Source organism: Sparus aurata, chromosome 21, assembly GCF_900880675.1.
Source record: "Sparus aurata chromosome 21, fSpaAur1.1, whole genome shotgun sequence".
Classification (NCBI taxonomy): domain Eukaryota; kingdom Metazoa; phylum Chordata; class Actinopteri; order Spariformes; family Sparidae; genus Sparus; species Sparus aurata.
The window spans coordinates 31,115,009-31,140,682 of record NC_044207.1 but is presented as its reverse complement, the minus strand read 5'-3'; the positions used below and the strand labels follow the sequence as shown (position 1 = coordinate 31,140,682).

The window sequence follows — 25,674 nt, the reverse complement described above, 5'->3', positions numbered from 1 at the left end:
AACCTGTAAACTGCAGCAGCAGCAGCGTACTTGTTTACTTGATTGATTGATAAGTGCAGCTAAAAAAACATGAATAACTACAACCAGTCTTTGCTTTAAAGACTTTTAATTAATTCTACTTTATGCTTTTATCCCCAATTTGTTTTACAATTCACATTCACATTCTAGAGAAAAGGTCCACATTTATATTGTGTGTAATGAATGACAGGGTCCACAGTTAGCTCGTACATGATGACGCTAGTTCCCCCTCAGACAGGACAGAGTGACATGCACACTGCAGCATTGTTCATAAAAAGAAATAAGCAACATGAATCATTCTTAAGTTAAAATAATCATCCGGAGTGTCAAACCTCAGACACCTCAGGAGGGCCAGACCAAAACATCCTATAACAACATCGATGACTTACTCCTTTTCTCTTAATGTGTTTTCAGTAAAATACACACTGAAAATGTTTACAGTCATGAACAATCCATCTACCAAAACGTTCCTTAAAGAGAGGAAACCATCATCATCACCGTCATCATCATCATCACCATCATCACCATCATCACCATCGTCGCCGTCATCGCCGTCATCATCTGCTCCTGTTGTTCTACGCTCACAGACACCTGCACTGGTAAAATCTTAACTTCATCATCAGAAGTGCAAATGAATGGAAACATCCTGTCAGTGAAAGTGTGTGTGAAGGTGTGTAGGTGTGTGTCAGTATCAGGATCAGAGAAGGACAGCTTTCCTGTGTTCCAGTCCAGATTCACTCTGATCCTCTGGAGTTTCTTCTGCACTACAAGATCAGTGCATCGATCTGATGGTGACTCTGCAAAATATTCACCTTCATTTAACCCTACTATCCAGATTCCAGACTGTGTGCGTCCCTTCCTCTGGACAGACTCTGCTAACACACCCAGTAGCCAGTATTTACTGTCTCCAACCTCGACGTCCCAGCTGTGAGTCCCTGAGTTGAAGCCCTCGGAGCCCAGGACAGACCTGAACTTATCAAACCTCTCTGGATTATCGGGAAGCTTCTGTCTCTCTCCTACAGTCACACTGCTCAGATCTTCAGACAGGATCAGGTTTGGATGAGCAGTGTTTGGGTCCAGAACCACAGGAGTGTAGGAGACCATGTCCTTCATCTTGTTCCAGATGTTGAAGCTCAGGTTGCCCAGGTGTTTGGCCTGGTCTATCAGAGCTCCTGAGGGCAGCTGTGGATCCTCCAGCAGGGGGCGCTGCTGGACTCTTTCCACTGCAGCCTTGTAGTTGTGCAGGAATGAGACGTCTTCAGCTCTCAGCTCCTCCTCTGTGGCTCTGACTGTGTGTGAAAGAGCTGCTATCTCTCTGCTCAGAGCCTCCATCTTCTCCTTCATCATCTGACTCTTCTGCTCCTCTTCCTCCCTCAGTGCAGCCATCCTGGCCTCCTCTTCCTCTTCTAGAAACTGCTGCAGCTTCTTAAACTGATCCTTAATCTGCCTCTCTGTGTGTCGGGCCTGGACCTTCACGTGTTCTGCTGTCTGATCAAACTTCACTTTAACTTCCTCAAAAACCTTTAACTTCTTCTTTAAGGGCTCCAGAGTTTCCTGAAGTTTCTTCTTGTGTTGTCGTGCAGCTTCATTGATGGGTCTGAATCTGTGGTTGGTGTGTTGTTCTGAGTCTCTGCAGACGACACACCGGCTGCTGATGGTCCAGACAGAAGAGTTTGAGTTTCTCAGAGTGCCGACTGCAGAGATCCTCTGAAGCTCTCTGATCTCTCTCCTGTAAGAACGACTCACACATGTTCTTTAAAACCAAGTTAGGATGTAGTTTGTTCTTTGAAGATCTTTTCTGACAGACTGGACACTCTCTGATTGTTTTCTCTGCCCACCATCTCTGCAGACAGTCTTTGCAGAAGTTGTGGCTACATGGCAGGATGACAGGATCTTTAAAGATGTCATGGCACACAGGACAGCAGAGCTCCTCCTCTAATCTGGAAGCCATTTTGTCTCTGAGTGAAGCTGAAAATGCAGCAGGAAGCTCCAACAGGAAATCAGTCAGTCCCTGTTCCCTGAAGGTAAATCTGTGTCCTTTTATATGTCAACATTAAGTTTGTGGATCCAGCGGCTGGTTGAAGCAGTCGTGTTCCACTGTTTTTAATATTCCCAGTAATCCCAGTATTCCCTCCTGTAGCTGTCCTCTCTCAGTGAATGCGCTGGTTCTGGTCCGAAGGTAAATCGTAGTGTAGTGTCTCTTGGTATGTATGTGTCTCAGTGAGGCAAACTAACAACCTGTGTTTCCTTTGTTTGTTGAGGTTAATGAAGATGGGCGAGCGTTGGTCGAGTCTGACAAGTTGAGTTCCATTACAAACTAATGATCCACTGTGATGCAAACACAAGCTTTGTCTTTACAGCTATAATCTATACTGCTACTTTCACTAACCTTCTTTATTTTATTTATGTGTCCTTGCACCATGTATATAATTAGCTGTGTGATTGTGTTTGGGGATTTTTTGCTTTATTTTAAAGAATGTATCGACTCATTTAGAGTTTATAACATTTTTAAAACTATACTGGTATACTGTCATGATAAATATGAGTCATACCATCTTGCTGGCAGACAAAGGGAGATGCACTGTGGTGCTAAACATAGCAGTCTGCCACACAAGTCACTGATCTGCTCAGAGACACTAACACCTATGAGACACTGAGACAAGATCCTACCAGTAGCTAAAAAAAATAAGGTTATAGAATATCTCCAAGAACTTGAAAAGGTCATTATATTACCAACTGTACCCCGGAAACCATCCCATATATCTGGACTCCCCAAGACACAGCCAGTATCATTGCTCCTTTGGTCAGTAACACTCAACACTAACATGAGAAACAGGATTTCATCAGCAAGGTGAGAGAAATAACACTGGACCCAGACAAAACAATGGTTTCTTATGATGTCACATCATTATTTACATGTATCCCCACTCAAGAAGCTGTTAAGATGTTGAAGAAATGCCTGCTTCAGGATTTACTGGACCTCTGTCTGACAACCACCTGCTTCCAGCACCTTGAAGGTTTCTGCAGACAGAAAAACAGCTGTGTCATGGGCTCACCAGTGTCCCCAATAGTGACCTGGCTGACCTGACTACATGGCAGAAGTTCACAGGAACTGCTCCAAGCCACTGGTTCAGGTATGTGGACTCTCACATTCTATTAGGACACTCCCACACACTGTAAGGACACTCTGACACTCTGTAAGGATGATCCCCCACTCTGTGAGGACACTTCCACTCACTGTAAGGACACTCCCACACTATGTAAGGACACTCCCACACTGTGTAAGGACACTCTCACATTCTGTTAGAACACTCCCAAACACTGTAAGGATGCTCCCATGCAATGTAAGGACACTCTCACAATCTGTTAGAACACTCCCACACTCTGTAAGGACACCCTCCCACGCTATGTAAGGGCATTCTCACACTCTATACGGACAATCCCACACTACATTAGGACACTCTCACACTATGTAAGGATGTCCCACACTCCGTAAGGACACTCCTACGCTATGTAAGGGCACTCCCACACCATGTAAGGACACTCCCACACACTGTAAGGATGCTCCCACACTCTGTAAGGACACTCCCACACTGTAAGGACGCTTCCACACTCTGTAAGGACACTCCCACACTGTAAGGACGCTTCCACACTCCGTAAGGACACTCCTACGCTATGTAAGGGCACTCCCACACCATGTAAGGACACTCCCACATACTGTAAGGATGCTCCCACACTCTGTAAGGACACTCCCACACTGTAAGGATGCTTCCACACTCTGTAAGGACACTCCCACACTGTAAGGACGCTTCCACACTCTGTAAGGACCCTCCCACACTATGTAAGGACACTCCCATGCTATGAAAGGGCACTCCCATACTCTATACAAACACTCCCACACTCTATAAGGACACCCTCCCACTCTGTAAGGACACTCCCACACTATGTAAGGACACTCTCACACTATGACAGGACACTCCCACACCGAGTTTAAAGCCTGCAGCTCCTCCAGTTAGTTAGACCTGAAGAAGCCTCTTGGATGAGAGGTGAAACGTCTTCAACAAACTAAAACAAGTCCAGTTGACCACGATACAGAATATAATGAGCAACAACAGTTTGTGAGTGTTCAGTTTTGTCTCTGATCCCAAAAGTGTGAAAAACAAACTCCTTACTCTCCTCGACTCTCTGTGTTTATCCTCCAGAGCTCGTCAGCCCCGGTTAACACTAACAGAGTCCCTCGTTAATCCAAAACACCGGTGTCTGTCCCTCCCCTCCCGTCTGTTAATCTAATAAATCAAACAGAAAGATATATCATGTGCCTAATATTCGCATTAAAAATTCTTCGAAAGGCACCAACAGCACAAACATGAGGTGAAGACCAGCAAACAGCTTGCAGCTACCTGTCACTAGCAGGCCACACCCCTAATTATACAGAACTTATATAAAGTTATACATAGAAATTATTACAGTTGTTATGAAGGAATACATAACTACAGAAACCAGCTGTCAACATGTTTATTTCTGCTGTAAAGACATTTTAACATGGACTCTTATAGGGACCGACTCACATTTGGTCCTGGTACCGCGATCGCTGACAGCAAACAAAGGTCGCTCAGAGAAGTCTCGACTCTTCTCTCTTCTAGAGCCTCAGTGGTGGAACGAACTCCCGACCAACATCAGGACAGCAGAGTCACTCTCTGTCTTCAGCAGAAGACTCCAGACTCATTTGATCAGACTTCACCTCCACCCCACAGAACATCACTCCCTCCCACAAAACAGTGAGGCAGAACATTTTGACATGGCTTCAGTGTTCTGCCCTGCAGCTTGCAGCCATTAATAAAGGTTAACGATCCTCTGACTTTTAGTGTAGCGACATCATCAGGTCCACATTTTAATGTGTCCAGCACTGAAGAGGTTCACATCAGAGTGCTGTTGTTTTATATTTCACTGTCGACATCACCACTCATACACAGATAGGTGTGTGTGTGTGTGTGTGTGTGCCGAGCCGTGCTGTCAGCAGGGCCGTCATGCAGCCCTTATTATTCTGTCGACACGCCTTGTACGGTAATTCAGCCTGTGTGTGTGTCTGTGTGTGCGTGTGTGTTTCCATGGCCTGCTGCCAAGCATAAGGCGCCACTTTATGAGTGTGATGATCTCACCTCCAAACACTGTGTGCATTCAGCAGTGTGTGTTTGTTTGTGTGTAAAGTGTTGGTGCGTTCTGAGGAGCAGCTGTTGGAGGAGAAAGTTTGATCAGGAGCAGTTCGTCTGATCACTGACCAGGTGTAGAAACAGTCAGCGCAATGAACTGCTGACTAACTCGTCAGCTAGCAAGAAACAACTTGTAACAGACAGACTCGCTGAAAGTTTGATGTTCTATCTTTCGATGGAGCAAGGCTAACAGTTTCCCTCTGCTCCCAGTATTTGTGCTAAGCTAGGCTAAACATGTCCTGGACTTGACTCTGTGCTCATGAAACTGATCTCCGTCTGACTCTGGACAGAGAAGCTACAGCCGCTGAACGTTTTGCTTAAGATTTTAACTTGAACCAGTTAAATTCATCTGCTACAATAAATAAGAAACAGTGGCAGAGATACAAAGGTTTTATTTTCAGAATTATTCACAACTTGTTCATCACATCCAGAGAATAAATATTAATAATAACGACAGCCATCATACCATCATGTAACAGTGCTGTTAATCCACAGTAGAAACACTGATGAAGGTTCGTAAGTTCAGGTGATAATTATTCATATTTCCCTCAAGAAACGTCTGTTTGCTACTTAAACTCAGTTTCAGGTTTTAGTTTCTTTCTGGTAGAAAAACAGAATACTGGCATGAAACGGCTTCAATATAAAGATTTAATAAAATAAATATTAACATCAGCCCAACAACCACGACTGCACTGCCTCTAATGTCCACCAGGTGGTGCTCCAAGAAAACAGCCTGTATTGAAGTGAATGAGAAAACCCCTCAACAAGATCATTACAGTGTTTACACTCAGGAGATCGCTTCACCTCTGGTCTGACCAACACAGATGATTTCAGATTTAATCAACATATGAAGAGATTTCAGAAGCTCAGACGTCTTCACTGAAATGATGTTCATGTTTAACCCTCAGTGTGAGTCAGACAGCCTGTCAGTCCAGTCAGCAACTCAACAACCTCAGCAGTGTTCCTGTGTTCAGTGAAACTCATGTCGGTCAGAGCAGACTGAAGTGTGACTGCTGAAGAACCCAGTCAGTGAAGTGTGGTGGTCCACAGAACAGTTCTGGAGCTTCACAGTAAAACAGAGTTGCAGCATTCTGCTGAACAACTGAAGCAGCTGAGACTTGATTTAAACATCAGATGTGTCCATCAGCTCGTCTGCTGTGATCTCAGTCTGCAGCAGAGAACACATCACTAACTGATCTCAGACCAGATTTACAGCCTCGAGCTTGTGCAACAACTTCAGACGGGGTGCATACTAACACTGTTAGCTCAGCAGCTCCAGTGAAGATTTCAGCTTAATAAAGGTGTAAATAAAGTATTTTCAGATCAGTTGAGAGGATCAGATGAGGACGTGGAACAACAGGTGTGCATGTGTGCAGGCTGACGGTCTCTGCTGGTGTTCAGACTCCCAGCAGGATCCCAGAGAACAGAGAGTCCTGCAGGACGCTGATGGCCGAGCCGGTGGCGTTGTCCACAAACACCGACACGTACTCTCCAGCCTGCAAACACACAAACACACAAACACTGAGGCCACAGATGTGTCGTCTTCTTCTTTGGTTTGTGTGCAACATCAGTCTGATTCTGTCTTTTTCAAGACATCGATTTATTATCTATTATTTACAAACATGACGACAAACAAGAACTAATCAGACGTGTGTCTTACCTGGAGATAAAGAGTTCCTGTCAGCAAGATGCTGAACGTTCCTCCTGCAGCAGCCACGCCCATCACCGACTCCACAGAGCTAACACACACACACACACACACATCCGTCCATATACATTTAGCTGTGTCAGGTAATTCAGATAGTTTAGTATAAAAGAACATTTATGGTCGACAGTTACTCACAGGTTACTCTGGCAGAGTGACTCGATGCAGATCGCTGCTTTCACACTGTCTCTGATCCGCACCTGAGCTCTGTCACCTGACTCTGACACACACACAGTATTCAGTGAGTGAGGTTATATGAAGAAGTCACAATGCTGACTTTCAGTGTGTGTGTGTGTGTGTGTGTGTCACCTATCAGCAGGCTGGCCGTCAGCTGGTAGAAGCCGGAGACGGCTGCTGTGTATCGGCCGGTGCTGCTGTTGAAGCTCTGACCTCTCTGGAGGCTCCGCTCTGAGTCTGAAGGCTGCAGGGGTCAAAGGTCAAACACAAAAATTAAAATGTAATCTGTAATCTCACGTGTGTGTGTGTGTGTGTGTGTGTGTGTCACCTGGCTGAATGGCTGCAGCTCCAGCAGGCTGCGTCGTGGGACGGTGACGGCCTGCAGGAGGCGACTGAGGAAGGAGGTGGAGACACGAGGAGGACGATCACACAGGAAACACACTCCTCCTGCCATGTCTGAGAGGAGGAGGAGGAGGAGGGTGGAGAGAAGAGGAGGAGGAGGTGGAGAGAAGAGGAGGAGGAGGAGGAGGAGGTGGAGAGAAGAGGAGGAGGAGGAGGTGGAGAGAGGAGGTGGAGGAGGTGGAGAGAAGAGGAGGAGGAGAAGGTGGAGAGAAGAGGAGGAGGAGGAGGTGGAGAGAAGAGGAGGAGGAGAGAAGAGGAGGAGGAGGAGGAGGAGAGAAAAGGAGGAGTGTTTGGATAAAGTTTTTTCAAATATGAAGTCATGTGAGGAAAAAAATGTCTGTGTTTGTTGGCGTGCCGCCTCCTGAGAGAGAGACGTAAACACACACACACACAAACACTAAGAGAGCGAGTGTGTGTGTGTGTGTGTGTGTGTGTGTGTGTGTGTGTGTGTGTGTGTGTGTGTGTGTGTGTGTGGCGCCAACAGTCCTGCTGCAGCAGTCAGAAGTGCCTGCAGCCACACACACACACACACACACACACACACTGTCTGCGGTCACACTTCAGACGTCTGACTTCATCAGTTACACAAACCTCCACAGTCGGACTAATTTGCTATGAATTCTGGGTAAAACGTGTCTGTCTTCAGTCGTGTTTCAGTGGGTCGGGTTCATTGAAGCGTCTCAGCTCTCAGGAGGATTTACAGGCCGTCCAACAGAAGACTTCCTGTCAGAGGAACGTGCTCTGATCCAACACCAGGTGAAACCTGACGGTACACAGCAGCACTGGACTGAAGCTGATTACTGATGAACTAACGAACTAACGAACGCCTCGATGGTCGAACAGCTCGAGACAACGAAGCCAGAACCAGAACCAGAGAGTTGTTCTTGTTGAGGACAGGATGAGGGTCTTTAAATGTTTCCACGTGTGGAGTGAATGTTGGACTCTGTTGTGTTTTCAGCAGGTGAGACGCTTCACAGCAGGTCCAACCTCGTCGAACACGTCAGAGAAGTTATATTCAGCTTCAGCCCAGTCACCAGGACAAACTGTGTGCGCTCAGACATGTTGAGACTTTACATGTTTACATGTTCAGCTTCAGTCTAATGTTGAGACAATGTTCTGGTTAGGTTCCGGCACAGAACCTGTTTGGTTAGTGTTCAGAAAACTCAAGACACTTGATTCTGTTGTCACAAACACAACTGGGAAAATATCTCAACATCTCAGCCTGGAGCTGCTGATGGACGTCAGGTCATAAACATGATGTCACTGCGGGGCCGTCCACACGGGCGAAAACGATCCTTTTTTTCTCCGTCTTCCTCTTCATCGTTTTAAGAATATTTGCGTCCACATGGATCCACTGAAAACGACCAAAAACGCTGTAGTTCATATTCCAGACTCTAAGTGGCGCTTGACACTCACCAAAAACGGAGAAGAAGACACGGAGCATGCGCAGTAAGCTTGCGCGCCGTAAACAAACAGACAGTAGACAGAGAAACCGAACACAACAAGAAGAAGATGAAAATAGCGAGTGCAAGGAAACCAGAATCGTTCGTGTGGACCGATAATGAGGTCGAACTGCTGCTGAGACTCACACTCAACTACAAGGAGAGTAAGTAGCAAGAAACACGAACACGAGCATGTAGTCCGCCATTGTTGTTGTTGTTGTGATGGGACGTCGCGGGGTGGGGCGATGGCGTCATCGTTATGGAAAGTATGCGGATTCGCGTCCACATGAGAACGGGAGGGCTGCGTTTTCAGATTTCTCCACCCTGAGACCCGTTTTCAAAAAAGTGCGTTTTCAGGATCCGTATGGACGATCAGCCAAAAGGCGCCGATTTATGTTTTTGCCCGTGGGTGCTCGGTTTTTTGTTTTTTTTTTGGTGCTCAAATTAAATGAATACCACCAAAGTAATGATGGTCACAAACTGACTTTTATGTAGAGCTGTCCCAAACGATACTTTACATGACCAAACAAAAGTAACGTAGTAACTGTAACTGTCATTGGTAAAAAAAAATACCGCAGTTGTAGGCGGAGCAGCGTCTGTCCTCCCGCCTGTCCTACCAACTCTTCGTCACATTTCTGCCCGAAAAACAGCGTCTGTCACCGGCAAAAACCTTTAACTCACTCAAGTGGTTGTGTTGATAGAAATCACTGCGATGGTCAGACTTCAGTGAACTTTCCCCCAGAAAACAGCCTCCGTCTCCGCAAGTGGCAGAGTCACGCAGCGACCTGTTTACTGAGGGCGATTATGTAATAATGTCATTTAGCGGGTTCTCAATCACTACACATTATAAACAGTCCGCGGGTTTAGATTGACAGGGGGGACACCTGGGAAACACCCCGACGTCATCATCGTGACGTACCGTCACGTCTCTGTAGGAGCGGCAGCGCAGCTTTCTGTGTGAATACTCAGCGGTTCGTCTTTATTCCAGCGGCGCTTCACTCTGTGTGAATGACCAACGGCGGTGCAGCGTTAATGCAGCGTCTCTGTGTGAGAGGGGCTATTCTCAGCCTCGCAGGTAGGCTTCTCTCGTTTTTTTGGCCAGTGGGCCACGGGATCGGCGCCGATGTGCAATACGTGCACGTTTTCCCAAAAAAAACCGTTGTCTGGACGCAGACGCTCTAAATCTGCTCTGAGATCAGGTTGTGATGTGTTCTCAATCTGACTTCACTCTGTCTCCTCTGATTAATCACTACCAATCAAACGATAAGAGCCTCAGCTGAGTCGGCTGCAGTGTCATTTAATCCCACGTGTGTTGTTGATGTTCACAACTCTGATGTCACTATGTCAACAACACAAAGCAACTACAGAAATATGATGACAAATGACTCCACAGAAAGAAGAGAAACACACGACTGCAAAATATGAAAACACACGTAGAAACCACCTGATGGAGGGAAACAAGCATGAACACACACACACGCACACACCAACATGCACACACACGCACACACCAACATGCACACACACACACACACACACACACCAACATGCACACACACACACACACGCACACACCAACATGCACACACACGCACACGCACACACCAACATGAACACACACACACGCACACACACACACACCAACATGCACACACACACACACTCACACACCAACATGCACACACACGCACCAACATGCACACACACACACACACTCACACACCAACATGCACACACACGCACACACCAACATGCACACACACACACACTCACACACCAACATGCACACACACACACACACACCAATATGCACACACACACACACACACCAACATGCACACACACACACACATGCACACACACACACACACCAATATGCACACACACACACACTCACACACCAACATGCACACACACACACACACCAACATGCACACACACGCACACACACACAGACACACACACACACACACAAACATGCAGAAAGTAACAAAGACAGACCATCAGTCAGCAGGAATGTCAGGAATCCTCCTGCTGAGCCAAGTCACATCCACACTCCACAAAATTACCCCTATTAAGGACTCAGACAGCCTGCCTCCACACACACACTCACACACACACACGCACTCACACACACACACACACACACACACACACACACACACACCAGAGCTGTGTTTATATAACCTACATACAGAAATCAGTGAGTGAAAAGTGAAAAACTGAAGTCTGCTGTCTGGACCAGTAATATCAGTTTGTAATGTAACTAATTGTAACTTGTTAGCTTAGCTTAGCACAGTGACTGGAAGCAGGTGGAAACTGTTAGCCTAGCTTAGCACAGAGACTGTAAGCAGGTGGAAACTGTTAGCCTAGCTTAGCACAGAGACTGGAAGCAGGTGGAAACTGTTAGCCTAGCTCAGCTGCAGAGAGCAGTGTGATGTTTGATCAGTGTGTGTGTCTGTCAGCTGTCACCTCTCAGTTTGAGCTGCAGCTCCTGGATCAGCTCCTGCTGCTGAGGCAGGAGGGGGGCGGGGGGGCCCGGGGGCCCCTGAGGTCCTGGAGGTCCTGGAGGTCCTGGAAGACCATGCTGCAAACACACAGAGACACGTAGAGAGGTTCTTTAAATGATCCGGTTCTGTTTGGGATCAGAGTGGTTTTGATGTGAATGTATGTAACTAATATATAATGTGTTTGCATCACAACATGTGCAGGTGACTGATCTACCTGTGTGTGTTTACCTGGCTGCGATTGGCCCAACACAGTCTCTCATAGTACAGAATACTTCTGTTCTGGTTGTTCAGACTCAAACCAACAACATGTGTGTCCGTCTCACTTCCTGCTCTCGGCTCATTGGCTCCTCCTGAACATGTCATGTTTTACATCATCTTTCTCTGAACATGAGATTTTACTGATGAGACGGAAAATAAAACTTCTGAGCAGATTTGTTGTTTGAGCAGGATGTTGTTCTTTATGCACGTGTCCTCTCTTTGTGTTGCTTGTGTTGCATTATGTTGTTTAAACTGTATTTAATGCTACATATTAATAATCAGTAAGTAAAGATGATCAATATGAAAGTATCATTATTAAATATTCACTGTATTTGTACATTGGTGACCTGCAGGATGGAGGTTCTTGTCAGTCTGACCTTGGAGGTTCTCCGGGACCCTTTGGTTTTGCGGTTGTCCCCCTTGTTGGAGTTCCTTCTGAAGATGAGCCAGGAGCTGAGAGGAGTCACCCTGGACAGGTCGGAGGACGGCGGCTCCTGGACGACACAAACACACACAGCAGGTTCGTACACTTTAATGTTGGACGTCTTCTTGAGCGACTCGTGTTCAGCTCAGACGAAGCTGCAGGAAGTTCAACTGAGTGGATGTGAACAGCGACGTGTCAGCTGGGTATTAACTGTCCTGTTGAAGAGAATCCATGTTGATTCTGTTTCAGCGTCACAAAGTCATTCATACAAACAGGATTCACGTGAAGGACTAAAGCCACACATGATATTTGTCGGTGTCCAGTGGTTGTTTAATCGTGTCAGGGTGTAAACTACAAAGTGACATCTTCAAATGTCTCATTTAGTTTCAGGCCAAATCCAAAGAGGGTCCAACAGAACTGAACATTAAACAGGTTTATATCAACATGGACTTTGTTTTGTATTGTTGTTTGTGGAGCCACAAGATTTATTGATAAGTTGATCAACAGAAAATTAATCGACAGTTACTTTGGCGATCGATGAATCTTTAGTCTGGAACAAAGACAGCGGTGAGGATGTGTTGCTCGTCTGCGTCTGACAGAACCTGAACAAGACATCTGATCACGTTGATCAGAACTAACGGTGGATCAGTTATTGTGGAGAAACAATGAAGATCCATCGTTAATGACAACGAAAGTGAGACTTTAGATTAATCTGTTTAAGAATTCATCATTTCAGAAGAAGCTACACTCAACTTTATGATTCGACTTTTGATTCCTGTTGACCCGACGAGCCACTTTTTTGTTTATCAAAAAAGTGGTCAAGCTTCGTGACAGAAAGAAGAAGGACCTGGACTGAAAACGACCTGTGGTTCTGTAGAATCCCACATCACCAATCAAACCAAGCTTCAGCCTGCAGGACTGAAAACTGAAGCACCAGGACCTGCAGTTCCTCCATCAGCCACCAGGGGCTCCACCAGTCAGCCAGGCCTCATGAGAGTCCATGTTAAATGTTTCCAGCAGAAATAAACATCCGTCCACTTCATCACAACTTTTATACGACTCACTGCTCTAAATTATATTAAGGCTTTAAGTTATTAGTAATTAAGGGGTGTGGCCTATTTGAGTGACAGGTAACTGCGAGCTGTCTGCTGGACGGCGTCTTAGATCATTCAGTCACTGATCTTCAGCTCTCTGACGTCTTTGTGGAGAATTTTTAATTCAAATATCAGACAGTGAGCGTCTGCCTGTGTGGCTGACTGGACTGACAGACGGGAGGGGAGGGACAGACGGTGTCGACTCTGACGCCTCAACCTGTCTGCTGCAGCGAGTCACAGAGGAGCTGAAGTCCAGAGTAATGTTCTGTGGTTCTGTGTGTGTCTGCTGGTCGGAGGGAAGTTTACTGATGAACGAACAGAGAAGAGACGGGACAGAAACGACTCCGAGTCTCTGGTGAGTGCTGAGTTCAGTCCGTGTGTCATCAGCACACACTGTGTTGTTTACCATCTCGTCCAGAGACGTTTTTAATGATTTTTATATTTCTCAGATCAAACCTCAGGCATCACATTCACTCTCGTTCGCCGCCTGAGACAGACGGTGAGTGACAGCTCCGTCTTCAGAGCAGTGAGACATGATTATTAATTATCATTCTGCAGATTACTTCCCTTATTAACCGGTCTGTTTATGAACAGATGCTCATCGGACAGTTCAGCAGATTACAGACACAAACATCAACAAACAATAACATCATTGATCTGATCTCACCAGGATCTCAGTGCTGACAGACTCATCCTCCTCCAGGATCTCCTCGCTCTCCTCGCTGTCCACCTCTTCAACGCTCGCCGCCTCCACCACCACCGCCATCGTCATCATCGTCATCATCGTCAGTCCCAGGAGCAGAGGGAGCAGCAGCAGCCGTCCCGCCCCACCCGGAGAGCTCCTTCCCTGGGGTAACCTGTGCAGCATGCTGGGTGGGTGTGGAGGAGGAACCGGAGGACGAAGGTGTTCAGGTCTGTGTCGGCATGGACTTAAGATGTTCCCATGATGCACCTCTGTGAGTCTGCTGCTCTTAGATCAGCTGAACTTGAGTTAAATTCAGTGTTTTCCGTCTGGTCTCGGTGTCTGAAGGTCATGTGATCAGAGCCTGTAGAGTTTTCCTTCTTCTCTCTAAGTTTCCGTTGTCAGCTGCTGTCAGACGTAAATACAGTGAGTGAGTCTGTGTGAGGAAACTTTCTCTCTGTGGGTGGTTCAGTGCCTCCTCCTCTCTCCTCCTCAGCTCCTCCTTCTCCTCTGCTGTCCTCCTCCTCTTTTTCCACCTCTTCCTCTGTCGTCTGTCAGCACACAGTCCCTCCTGATGCCGCGTTGCTTCTCTGATCCTCTTCAGTTTGGTTTTATTCTCTGCTCCGTCTGTTTTTTATCTCCCTCCTTCCTCCTCCTCCTCCTCCTCCTCCTCCTCCTCCTCCTCCTCCTCCTCCTCCTCCTCCTCCTACAAGGTACTTTTAGTCTCCTCCCTCAGGTGTCCAGGACCCATTTCTGCCAGTTAAAGGAAAAAAACAATACTCATTTTATTTATCTCTTAATTTTGATTCTGGGATTTTTTAAAAACGTTCTTGTTTTATTTTATATTCATGACTTTTTGAGCTTCGTTTTCATCTCTTCCTGTTTTTGCTGTTGTTGACAGAAATGTTCTTCTACAGCGTTCTTTAGCTCCTTGGAGACAAGAGAGGTCACACACACACACACACACACACACACACACACACACATACACACACACACACACACACACACACACACACACACTCACACACACACACACCCTCAGATAAGGTGGGTGTGGTCCTCAGTCTGACAGGATGATGAAAGTTAGCTGGGATGTTGGCGTCTGTGAGATCAAACCGTTTCCTCTGAAGCTGACTGAAGCTGATAGACACACACACACACACACACACACACTCACAGACACACACACACACACACTCACACACACACACACTCACAGACACACACACACTCACACACACACACTCAGTGAGCTGCAGCTCTGCAGTCCTTCACATCGTTAACGTTCATTAAACTGAGCTCATTGTGTTGAACAAACTGCTCTCTGGATGTTTCTGCTGGTTTGCAGGCGGCTGGATGTGACGTCATCATCAGCGCCTCCTGCTGACAGAACAACAAACTGCAGCTCCACAGTTCTCTGTGGACTCTAGTTCACATAATAACCCACTGATCCCAACACCTTTAATTAAACATTTAATGGACTGTACATAAATGAGAAGTATTTAATTAGCATGTGAAAGCTTTGATGCCAGCTGCAGAGTTTACAACATATAAATGTTTATACCAGTAAACACGATCAGTACGTCTGTGTTTCTCTCTCTGAACACTCAGTCTCAATATTTTATCTGATTTGATTCTAATGTATCAATGAATGAAGTCATGAATTCTTTTAAATCACTTCCTAAAACCTGTATCCTCTGCACAGTCTTGGATTAGAGAGATGGCAATGGTGTGTTACATTAGAAAAGATTACCTATGTAATTACGGGTAAAGTGCAAGAATTTGAAGAGGTGTGGTCACCTTAATGGACTTTCTCAGGCAACCATAGATGATATTTATCTGTAAGGCGATCGAGTGTGACAATTCAACTTTTTTCTTTAAATTATTGTTATTTTATTTTATTTTTACATTTTATTTTATTTATTTATGTATTTATTTGTTTGTTTGTTTATTTTACTTTTTGCATGTGTGTGTATGCAGCAAGGTCTGCCTGCATCTCATTGTGCGACTAGTTTGGTGTGTCGATGTGTTTTGTATGTCCTTTTTGAAAACCAATAAAAAAATTGTTTAAAAAAAATCACTTCTTAAAACCCACTTTTATAGACTTGCCTTTATGTAATGTGGTCCTATATGTTTATTTTTTACTACAACTGTCTTTTAGTTCTGTTTTTTTGTTATTTTATTTATTTTATTTATTACATTTCTTTTATTTCGTCTACTTTATTTATTTTGAGTCATCACCTCTGTTATTTCAACCATTTCATGTGAGCTATTTTATCATCCTTTGTAATTGTAAATTGTATTCTTGCTTTGTCTGTCAAAGCACTTTGTAAACCCTGTTATTAAAAGTGCTATAGAAATAAAGTTTATCATTATTATTATTATTATAAACTGTCTGAGGAGCAGAGAGAACATGAAGCAGAGAACATGAAGCAGATCATAGTTGAACACAAAGTTGATGGTGATCAGACTGAAATGAGATGTTAATAGAACACCTGTGAGAGGAGCAGCCTGTCGAGGCTGCAGGTGGACAGGTGAGGCAGCACTAAGTCCTGCTAAGAGGATCACACACACACAGACACACACACACACACAGTGTAAGCTGAGCTTTGCGTGCTGACAATCCGGTCAGTGTTTGTGAGTGTGATGTGGTCGTTGTGGTGAACAGAGGGATGATGGGAGCTGCAGAGACGGACCCTACAAACACACCTGACCTCTGAACCTGAGAGACACTCGGAACACGGTAAACACACACACACCTCAGCCGTCTGTGTGTGTCTGTGTGTCTGTGTCTGTGTGTTTATTAGAAATAGTCAGCAGACTGTTGAGTCTCCATCTGTAGATCAACAGTGTGTGTTTTTTGTGTTGATGTGTGTGCGCGCGTGTGTGTGTGTGTCAGGTGTCATGGACGCTGTAGATCCGTCTCCTCTGCGGCACTTCGTTGTGGCGAAGCATTCGATCACCTCCATCTTCGATCAGCTGCTGGACTTTGTGAAGGATGGATCTGCCTTCGTGGACGGTCAGATACACACACACACACACACACACACACACACACATATACACACACACACACACATATACACACACACACACACATATACACACACACACACACACACACACACACACACACATATACACACACACACACACACCTACACACACACACACACACACACACACACACACACACACACACATATACACACACACACACACATATACACACACATGTGTGTGATCTCTGAGGTGCTCGATGACCTCATGTCTCTCTGAGGATTAATAATAAAGCCGTTTCATTTAATTGAATCAAAACTCAGAAATTAGAAACATAATTATTATTATTATCTATATTTATTGTTTTTAAAGTTGAGTTATTTATTATTTATCACTGTAGTACTCTGTTCTGTTCTGTTCTGGTCTGTGATGTTCTGTTCTGTTCTGTTCTGTGATGCTGGCTGTAGCTTGTTTATGCTACTCACAGAACAATACTTATATAAATGTATAAATAGATGAGTCATAAAATAAACTATGTAATATGATAAAGGTCCTGACAGCTGCTCACTGTCTGTGTGATCATGACATCATCAACACATCAGCTGATGTGTGATGTCACAGATGATGGTCATTCCTCAACACATGCTAGGCTAACATTAGCGTGTCAACCTCCTGAAGCGCAGCTGGTTTATGAGTCATGAGAGAGAAACATCAAATCGTATTTTTGGTCATAATAATTAATCCTGAGTGTATCTGACTTGTTTGTTTGTTTGTTTGTTTGTTTGTTTGTTTGTTTGTTTGTTTGTTTGTCTGTTTGTTTGTGGTGTGATGTCAGAGGCGTGGCGGGGCGATGACCTGGGTCAGGTGGCTGTGGAGGAGCAGAGTCTGGAGATGCAGAGCTGTGCCACCAAACTGTCCACCATCCGAGAGGTTCTGCTCAGGAGGCACATGAAGGTGGCCTTCTTTGGCAGGTACGAAGCTTTCAACCACCTGCTCATGATCCCACAGGTCAGGACAGCTGATCAGTGTACAGGTTGTAAAGTCAGAGTTAGAACAGTGTGTAGCTAAAGTGGCCTGTAAAGACGGACTAGTGAGTAGATGAGTCTCCGTGTTCGCTGTGAGGACGTTTAATGTCCCCGACAACCTCTGTAGTCTCATTCAGACACTCGTTAGCAACCGCTAACTGTTTTTAACACATGAAGAGCTTCAGGATTAAACTGTGAGACTTCAACCTGTGTGACCCACACGTTGGTCTCATCTCATCTAACTGACTTTGTGCTGCGTGGGTGGTGCTGCTGGTGGTGCCGGTGGGCTCAGGGACACGTGGGTGGTGCTGCTGGGCTCAAGGACACGTGGGTGGTGCTGGTGGGCTCAGGAACACGCTGGTGGTGCGGGTGGGCTCAGGGACATGTGGGTGGTGGTGCCGGTGGGCTCAGGAACACGCTGGTGGTGCCGGTGGGCTCGGGGACATGTGGGTGGTGCTGCTGGGCTCAGGGACACGTGGGTGGTGCTGCTGGGCTCAGGAACACGTGGGTGGTGCTGCTGGGCTCAGGGACACGCTGGTGGTGCCGCTCGGCTCAGGGACACGCTGGTGGTGCCGGTGGGCTCAGGGACACGCTGGTGGTGCCGGTGGGCTCAGGGACACGCTGGTGGTGCCGGTGGGCTCAGGGACACGCTGGTGGTGCCGGTGGGCTCGGGGACATGTGGGTGGTGCCGGTGGGCTCAGGGACACGTGGGTGGTGCCGGTGGGCTCGGGGACACGTGGGTGGTGGTGCTGCTGGGCTCGGGGACACGTGGGTGGTGCTGCTGGGCTCGGGGACACGTGGGTGGTGCCGGTGGGCTCGGGGACACGTGGGTGGTGGTGCTGCTGGGCTCGGGGACACGTGGGTGGTGCTGCTGGGCTCAGGAACACGTGGGTGGTGCCGGTGGGCTCAGGGACACGCTGGTGGTGCCGGTGGGCTCGGGGACACGTGGGTGGTGCCGGTGGGCTCGGGGACACGCTGGTGGTGCCGGTGGGCTCAGGGGCACGTGGGTGGTGGTGCTGCTGGGCTCGGGGACACGCTGGTGGTGCCGGTGGGCTCAGGGACACGCTGGTGGTGCCGGTGGGCTCAGGGGCACGTGGGTGGTGGTGCTGCTGGGCTCGGGGACACGCTGGTGGTGCCGGTGGGCTCAGGGACACGTGGGTGGTGCCGGTGGGCTCAGGGACACGCTGGTGGTGCCGGTGGGCTCGGGGACACGTGGGTGGTGCCGGTGGGCTCGGGGACACGTGGGTGGTGCCGGTGGGCTCGGGGACACGCTGGTGGTGCCGGTGGGCTCAGGGACACGTGGGTGGTGCCGGTGGGCTCAGGGACACGCTGGTGGTGCCGGTGGGCTCGGGGACACGTGGGTGGTGCCGGTGGGCTCGGGGACACGTGGGTGGTGCCGGTGGGCTCGGGGACACGTGGGTGGTGCCGGTGGGCTCAGGGACACGCTGGTGGTGCCGGTGGGCTCGGGGACACGTGGGTGGTGCCGGTGGGCTCGGGGACACGTGGGTGGTGCCGGTGGGCTCGGGGACACGTGGGTGGTGCCGGTGGGCTCAGGGACACGCTGGTGGTGCCGGTGGGCTCGGGGACACGCTGGTGGTGCCGGTGGGCTCGGGGACACGTGGGTGGTGCCGGTGGGCTCGGGGACACGCTGGTGGTGCCGGTGGGCTCAGGGGACATGCTGGTGGTGCCGGTGGGCTCAGGGACACGCTGGTGGTGCCGGTGGGCTCGGGGACAGGCTGGTGGTGCCGGTGGGCTCGGGGACACGCTGGTGGTGCCGGTGGGCTCGGGGACACGTGGGTGGTGCCGGTGGGCTCGGGGACACGCTGGTGGTGCCGGTGGGCTCGGGGACAGGCTGGTGGTGCCGGTGGGCTCAGGGACACGCTGGTGGTGCCGGTGGGCTCAGGGACACGCTGGTGGTGCCGGTGGGCTCGGGGACACGTGGGTGGTGCCGGTGGGCTCAGGGACACGTTGGTGGTGCTGCTGGGCTCAGGGACAGGCTGGTGGTGCCGGTGGGCTCGGGGACACGCTGGTGGTGCCGGTGGGCTCGGGGACACGTGGGTGGTGCTGGCTGCAGAGATGTGACCTGACGGAGGTCCGGAGCACAGTGAGGCAGCCGTCTGCTGGCGGCTCAGATAAACTTATCTGTCATCCACAAACTGCCTCAGGATCAGTTTGAGCCGAGTCAGCACGTTAACTGACAACACGATGACGACGGGTTCTGTGGAAACTGATGATGTAATAATAACGGCTGCTGATGTAAGAAGGGTGGATGCTCCTGACGAGCTCAGTGTTAATGAAGCTAATCACTCAGACACATGTGACTGTGTGTTATAGATCATATAGAACAGAGACAATAATAACAATAATGCATTTTATTTAAAGGCGCCTTTCAAAGAACTTAAGTACATCGCACATAACAACAACAGTACAACAAACAACAGGAAAACATTGTAGTGCGATCATGAAAAGATAAATAAATAAATAGATAAATATGAAGATTACGTAGTGCAATAATAGAGAATAGGTGAGAGTGTGCTTATATGATTAGTCTGATTCAGAGGTGTTCAGGTGAGATTTAAAGGTGGAGACAGAGTCAGGAGGGCAGATCGGCTGGAGGCCCGGGACCTCACGGTGGTTGGGTTGGCCCGGGTACAGAGCTGGATGGTGGAGGATCAGAGAGAGCAGGAGGGGCTGTGGATGTGGATCAGATCAGTGAGATATGATGGTGCCAGGTTGTTACGGAAGCGCATTGCATTCACCTGTAAAAAAAACAAATAGACACCATATCTCGTTATTCCAAGATAAGATAAAGAAAAAGGAACCGTCTGTAAATCCTCTCAGTGGCAATGATGGCGAGGAGGTGAACAGGAGGTGAACAGGAGGTGAACAGGAGGTGACCAGGAGGTGAACAGGAGGTGAACAGGAGGTGAACAGGAGGTGAACAGGAGGGGGCCGAGAGCAGAGCCCTGGGGAACACCACTGGAGACTGGGGAGGATCGCTGGTTCTAGAGTTGAACAAATTGTGTGCCACCAGTGAGATGATCACATTATTATATTGATCACAGTCACAGCTGATCAATAGATTGAACAGAGAGAGATAACACATCTTTAATGAGTGAAATATTAATCACATGACCTGCAGCGATCGTCACGCTCCATCAGAGCTGCCCAGAATATTTATTCCAGAAGATGATGATGATCATCAGCTGATGTCTGAAGCTGAGTTTGGTTGACGTCGTTTAATGTTCTGGAGTTTTATAGTTTGTTGCAGAAGGAAACGAGCGGATGTTGAAGGACAGCTGCTCCGCCCTGTTGATTGTGGTCGATGCTTCCATTGATCGATGTAGATCAATAGTTCAGTTTGTTGTCAGATGTGAGCGTGGCGTCGTCCTGTCAGCACGTCGCTCAGAGACTCTGAGGAGCTGATGTTTCCCTGCAGGATCAGCAGTCTGCAGCTTTCAGGCCTTTCACATGATCTTCACCTCTGAGCGCCGACAGGTGTGCTGCTCTGTGTGACATCATGATGATCAGGTGACGTCTGTGTGTTCAGGACCAGTAACGGGAAGAGTACGGTGATCAACGCCATGCTCAGAGACCGCGTGCTGCCCAGCGGCATCGGACACACCACCAACTGTTTCCTGAGAGTGGAGGGAACCGACGGAGACGAGGCTTTCCTCACCGCCGAGGCGTCCAATGAGAGGAGGAGCATCACGGTACGACCAATGAACACACAGACACACAGGGGGCTGAAGGAGAGGCGGACATTTTGAAACATCAACAGGAAACTGATCTGATCTCACAAAATGTCCGACTGTCTCCGTCAGAGAGACATTAATGTGTGAGATGATTAATGTCAGATGATAACTCCTCCTCCTCCTTCACCTCCTCCTCCTCTTTCACCTCCTACTCCTCCTGAACCTCCTTCACCTCTTCCTCCTCCTCCTTCACCTCCTCCTCCTCAGACAGTGAACCAGCTGGCTCATGCCCTCCACATGGATCCGACTCTGGACTCTGGCAGTCTGGTGAAAGTGTTCTGGCCTAAGAGTCGCTGTGCTCTGCTGAGAGACGACCTGGTTCTGATGGACAGGTACCAGATCATCAGCCTGTAGATTAAAGGTTCAGTCTGTAGATTAAAGGAGCAGTCTGTAGATTAAAGGAGCAGTCTGTAGATTAAAGGTTCAGTCTGTAGATTAAAGGAGCAGTCTGTAGATTAAAGGAGCAGTCTGTAGATTAAAGGAGCAGTCTGTAGATTAAAGGTTCAGTCTGTAGATTAAAGGAGCAGTCTGTAGATTAAAGGTTCAGTCTGTAGACTAAAGGAGCAGTCTGTAGATTAAAGGTGCAGTCTGTAGATTAAAGGTTCAGTCTGCAGATTAAAGGAGCAGTCTGTAGATTAAAGGTGCAGTCCCTAGAATAAAGGTGCAGTCTGTAGATTAAAGGTTCAGTCTGTAGATTAAAGGTTCAGCCTGCAGATTAAAGGAGCAGTCTGCAGATTAAAGGTGCAGTCCCTAGAATAAAGGTGCAGTCTGTAGATTAAAGTTACAGTCTGGAGATTAAAGGTGCAGTCTGTAGTTTAAAGGTGCAGTCTGTAGATTAAAGTTACAGTCTGGAGATTAAAGGTGCAGTCTGTAGTTTAAAGGTTCAGTCTGTAGATTAAAGGTTCAGTCTGTAGTTTAAAGGATCAGTCTGTAGATTAAAGGTTCAGTTTGTAGATTAAAGGAGCAGTCTGTAGATTAAAGGTTCAATCTGTAGATTAAAGGAGCAGTCTGTAGATTAAAGGAGCAGTCTGTAGATTAAAGGAGCAGTCTGTAGATTAAAGGTTCAGTCTGTAGATTAAAGGAGCAGTCTGTAGATTAAAGGTTCAGTCTGTAGATTAAAGGTTCAGTCTGTAGATTAAAGGAGCAGTCTGGAGATTAAAGGAGCAGTCTGGAGATTAAAGGTTCAATCTGTAGATTAAAGGAGCAGTCTGTAGATTAAAGGTTCAGTCTGTAGATTAAAGGTTCAGTCTGTAGATTAAAGGAGCAGTCTGTAGATTAAAGGTTCAATCTGTAGATTAAAGGAGCAGTCTGTAGATTAAAGGAGCAGTCTGTAGATTAAAGGAGCAGTCTGCAGATTAAAGGAGCAGTCTGTAGATTAAAGGTTCAGTCTGTAGATTAAAGGAGCAGTCTGTAGATTAAAGGTTCAGTCTGTAGATTAAAGGTTCAGTCTGTAGATTAAAGGTTCAGTCTGTAGATTAAAGGAGCAGTCTGGAGATTAAAGGAGCAGTCTGTAGATTAAAGGTTCAATCTGTAGATTAAAGGAGCAGTCTGTAGATTAAAGGTTCAGTCTGTAGATTAAAGGTTCAGTCTGTAGATTAAAGGAGCAGTCTGTAGATTAAAGGAGCAGTCTGTAGATTAAAGGTTCAGTCTGTAGATTAAAGGTTCAGTCTGTAGATTAAAGGTTCAGCCTGCAGATTAAAGGAGCAGTCTGCAGATTAAAGGTGCAGTCTGTAGATTAAAGTTACAGTCTGTAGATTAAAGGTTCAGTCTGTAGATTAAAGGAGCAGTCTGTAGATTAAAGGTTCAGCCTGCAGATTAAAGGAGCAGTCTGCAGATTAAAGGAGCAGTCTGTAGATTAAAGTTACAGTCTGGAGATTAAAGTTACAGTCTGTAGATTAAAGGTTCAGTCTGTAGATTAAAGGTTCAGTCTGTAGATTAAAGGTTCAGTCTGTAGATTAAAGGTTCAGCCTGCAGATTAAAGGAGCAGTCTGCAGATTAAAGGTGCAGTCTGCAGATTAAAGTTACAGTCTGGAGATTAAAGGTGCAGTCTGTAGTTTAAAGGTTCAGTCTGTAGATTAAAGGTTCAGTCTGTAGTTTAAAGGAGCAGTCTGTAGATTAAAGGTTCAGTTTGTAGATTAAAGGAGCAGTCTGTAGATTAAAGGAGCAGTCTGTAGATTAAAGGTTCAATCTGTAGATTAAAGGAGCAGTCTGTAGATTAAAGGTTCAGTCTGTAGATTAAAGGAGCAGTCTGTAGATTAAAGGAGCAGTCTGTAGATTAAAGGTTCAGTCTATAGATTAAAGGAGCAGTCTGTAGATTAAAGGAGCAGTCTGTAGATTAAAGGTTCAGTCTGTAGATTAAAGGAGCAGTCTGTAGATTAAAGGAGCAGTCTGTAGATTAAAGGAGCAGTCTGTAGATTAAAGGTTCAGTCTGCAGATTAAAGGTGCAGTCTGTAGATTAAAGGAGCAGTCTGGAGATTAAAGGAGCAGTCTGTAGATTAAAGGAGCAGTCTGTAGGTTAAAGGTTCAGTCTGTAGATTAAAGTTACAGTCTGGAGATTAAAGGTGCAGTCTGTAGTTTAAAGGTTCAGTCTGTAGATTAAAGGTTCAGTCTGTAGATTAAAGGAGCAGTCTGTAGATTAAAGGAGCAGTCTGTAGATTAAAGGAGCAGTCTGCAGATTAAAGGTGCAGTCTGTAGATTAAAGTTACAGTCTGGAGATTAAAGGTGCAGTCTGGAGATTAAAGGAGCAGTCTGGAGATTAAAGGAGCAGTCTGGAGATTAAAGGTTCAGTCCGGAGATTAAAGGAGCAGTCTGTAGATTAAAGGTTCAGTCTGTAGATTAAAGGAGCAGTCTGTAGAATAAAGGAGCAGTCTGTAGATTAAAGGTTCAATCTGTAGATTAAAGGAGCAGTCTGTAGATTAAAGGAGCAGTCTGTAGATTAAAGGAGCAGTCTGTAGATTAAAGGTTCAGTCTGTAGATTAAAGGAGCAGTCTGTAGATTAAAGGTTCAGTCTGTAGATTAAAGGTTCAGTCTGTAGATTAAAGGTTCAGTCTGTAGATTAAAGGAGCAGTCTGGAGATTAAAGGAGCAGTCTGTAGATTAAAGGTTCAATCTGTAGATTAAAGGAGCAGTCTGTAGATTAAAGGTTCAGTCTGTAGATTAAAGGTTCAGTCTGTAGATTAAAGGAGCAGTCTGTAGATTAAAGGAGCAGTCTGTAGATTAAAGGTTCAGTCTGTAGATTAAAGGTTCAGTCTGTAGATTAAAGGTTCAGCCTGCAGATTAAAGGAGCAGTCTGCAGATTAAAGGTGCAGTCTGTAGATTAAAGTTACAGTCTGTAGATTAAAGGTTCAGTCTGTAGATTAAAGGTTCAGCCTGCAGATTAAAGGAGCAGTCTGCAGATTAAAGGTGCAGTCTGTAGATTAAAGTTACAGTCTGTAGATTAAAGGAGCAGTCTGTAGATTAAAGGAGCAGTCTGTAGATTAAAGGTTCAGCCTGCAGATTAAAGGAGCAGTCTGCAGATTAAAGGAGCAGTCTGTAGATTAAAGTTACAGTCTGGAGATTAAAGTTACAGTCTGTAGATTAAAGGTTCAGTCTGTAGATTAAAGGTTCAGTCTGTAGATTAAGGTTCAGTCGTAGATTAAAGGTTCAGCCTGCAGATTAAAGGAGCAGTCTGCAGATTAAAGGTGCAGTCTGCAGATTAAAGTTACAGTCTGGAGATTAAAGGTGCAGTCTGTAGTTTAAAGGTTAGTCTGTAGATTAAAGGTCAGTCTGTAGTTTAAAGGAGCAGTCTGTAGATAAAGGTTTCAGTTTGTAGATTAAAAGGAGCAGTCTGTAGATTAAAGGATCGTCTGTAGATTAAAGGTTCAATCTGTAGATTAAAGGAGCAGTCTGTAGATTAAAGGTTCAGTCTGTAGATTAAAGGAGCAGTCTGTAGATTAAAGGAGCAGTCTGTAGATTAAAGGTTCAGTCTATA

The 25,674-nt window shown here is 46.6% G+C and overlaps 2 protein-coding genes, 1 long non-coding RNA gene and 1 pseudogene across 7 annotated transcripts in view; 2 read left to right on the top strand and 2 right to left on the bottom strand.

The window, feature by feature from the left end:
• Positions 1-356: 356 nt before the first annotated feature.
• Positions 357-3,260, bottom strand: LOC115572712 (nuclear factor 7, brain-like; annotated as a pseudogene).
• Positions 3,261-5,600: 2,340 nt separating this feature from the next.
• On the bottom strand, positions 5,601-14,138 carry LOC115572724 (erythroferrone). 4 transcript variants are annotated; one of them, XM_030403148.1, is made up of 8 exons: positions 13,908-14,138; positions 12,061-12,216; positions 11,427-11,541; positions 7,439-7,566; positions 7,243-7,354; positions 7,072-7,153; positions 6,889-6,967; positions 5,601-6,724 (listed from the first exon to the last, which is right to left on the bottom strand). In XM_030403148.1, exons 1-8 carry the CDS (start codon positions 14,106-14,108, stop codon positions 6,626-6,628), a joined length of 972 nt encoding a protein of 323 aa, XP_030259008.1. In that variant the 5' UTR covers positions 14,109-14,138; the 3' UTR covers positions 5,601-6,625. The 4 variants fall into 4 exon arrangements, with proteins under 4 accessions (XP_030259008.1, XP_030259009.1, XP_030259010.1 ...); XM_030403149.1 differs by having other exon boundaries at positions 7,072-7,147; XM_030403150.1 differs by having other exon boundaries at positions 12,070-12,216.
• LOC115572743 (uncharacterized) lies at positions 9,070-14,052 on the top strand. The gene is made up of 4 exons (XR_003982144.1): positions 9,070-9,118; positions 12,076-13,595; positions 13,690-13,739; positions 13,911-14,052. It is a non-coding gene; the product is annotated as an uncharacterized LOC115572743 (long non-coding RNA).
• Positions 14,139-16,019: 1,881 nt separating the features above from the next.
• The window catches only part of mfn1a (mitofusin 1a), an 18,637-nt gene continuing 8,982 nt past the window's right edge, over positions 16,020-25,674 (top strand). For both annotated transcript variants that reach the window (XM_030403097.1, XM_030403096.1), the window contains exons 1-5: positions 16,020-16,668; positions 16,825-16,944; positions 17,761-17,896; positions 21,501-21,663; positions 21,913-22,037. In XM_030403097.1, the coding sequence (XP_030258957.1) occupies positions 16,830-16,944; positions 17,761-17,896; positions 21,501-21,663; positions 21,913-22,037 (539 nt within the window). In that variant the 5' untranslated portion in view covers positions 16,020-16,668; positions 16,825-16,829. The remainder of the gene's footprint in view (positions 16,669-16,824; positions 16,945-17,760; positions 17,897-21,500; positions 21,664-21,912; positions 22,038-25,674) is intronic.

What these genes read in the sequence shown, in the direction of transcription:
- LOC115572724 (XM_030403148.1), bottom strand. Translation starts at nt 14,108, where the DNA reads ATGCTGCACAGGTTACCCCAGGGAAGGAGCTCTCCGGGTGGGGCGGGA. An exon ending in CCATCCTGCAGGTCACCAAT is followed by an intron (nt 11,542 to 12,060) that starts GTACAAATACAG and finishes GTGTGTTTGCAG; the next exon opens with CATGGTCTTCCAGGACCTCC. An exon ending in TCACTCTGCCAGAGTAACCT is followed by an intron (nt 6,968 to 7,071) that starts GTGAGTAACTGT and finishes TGTGTGTGTTAG; the next exon opens with CTCTGTGGAGTCGGTGATGG.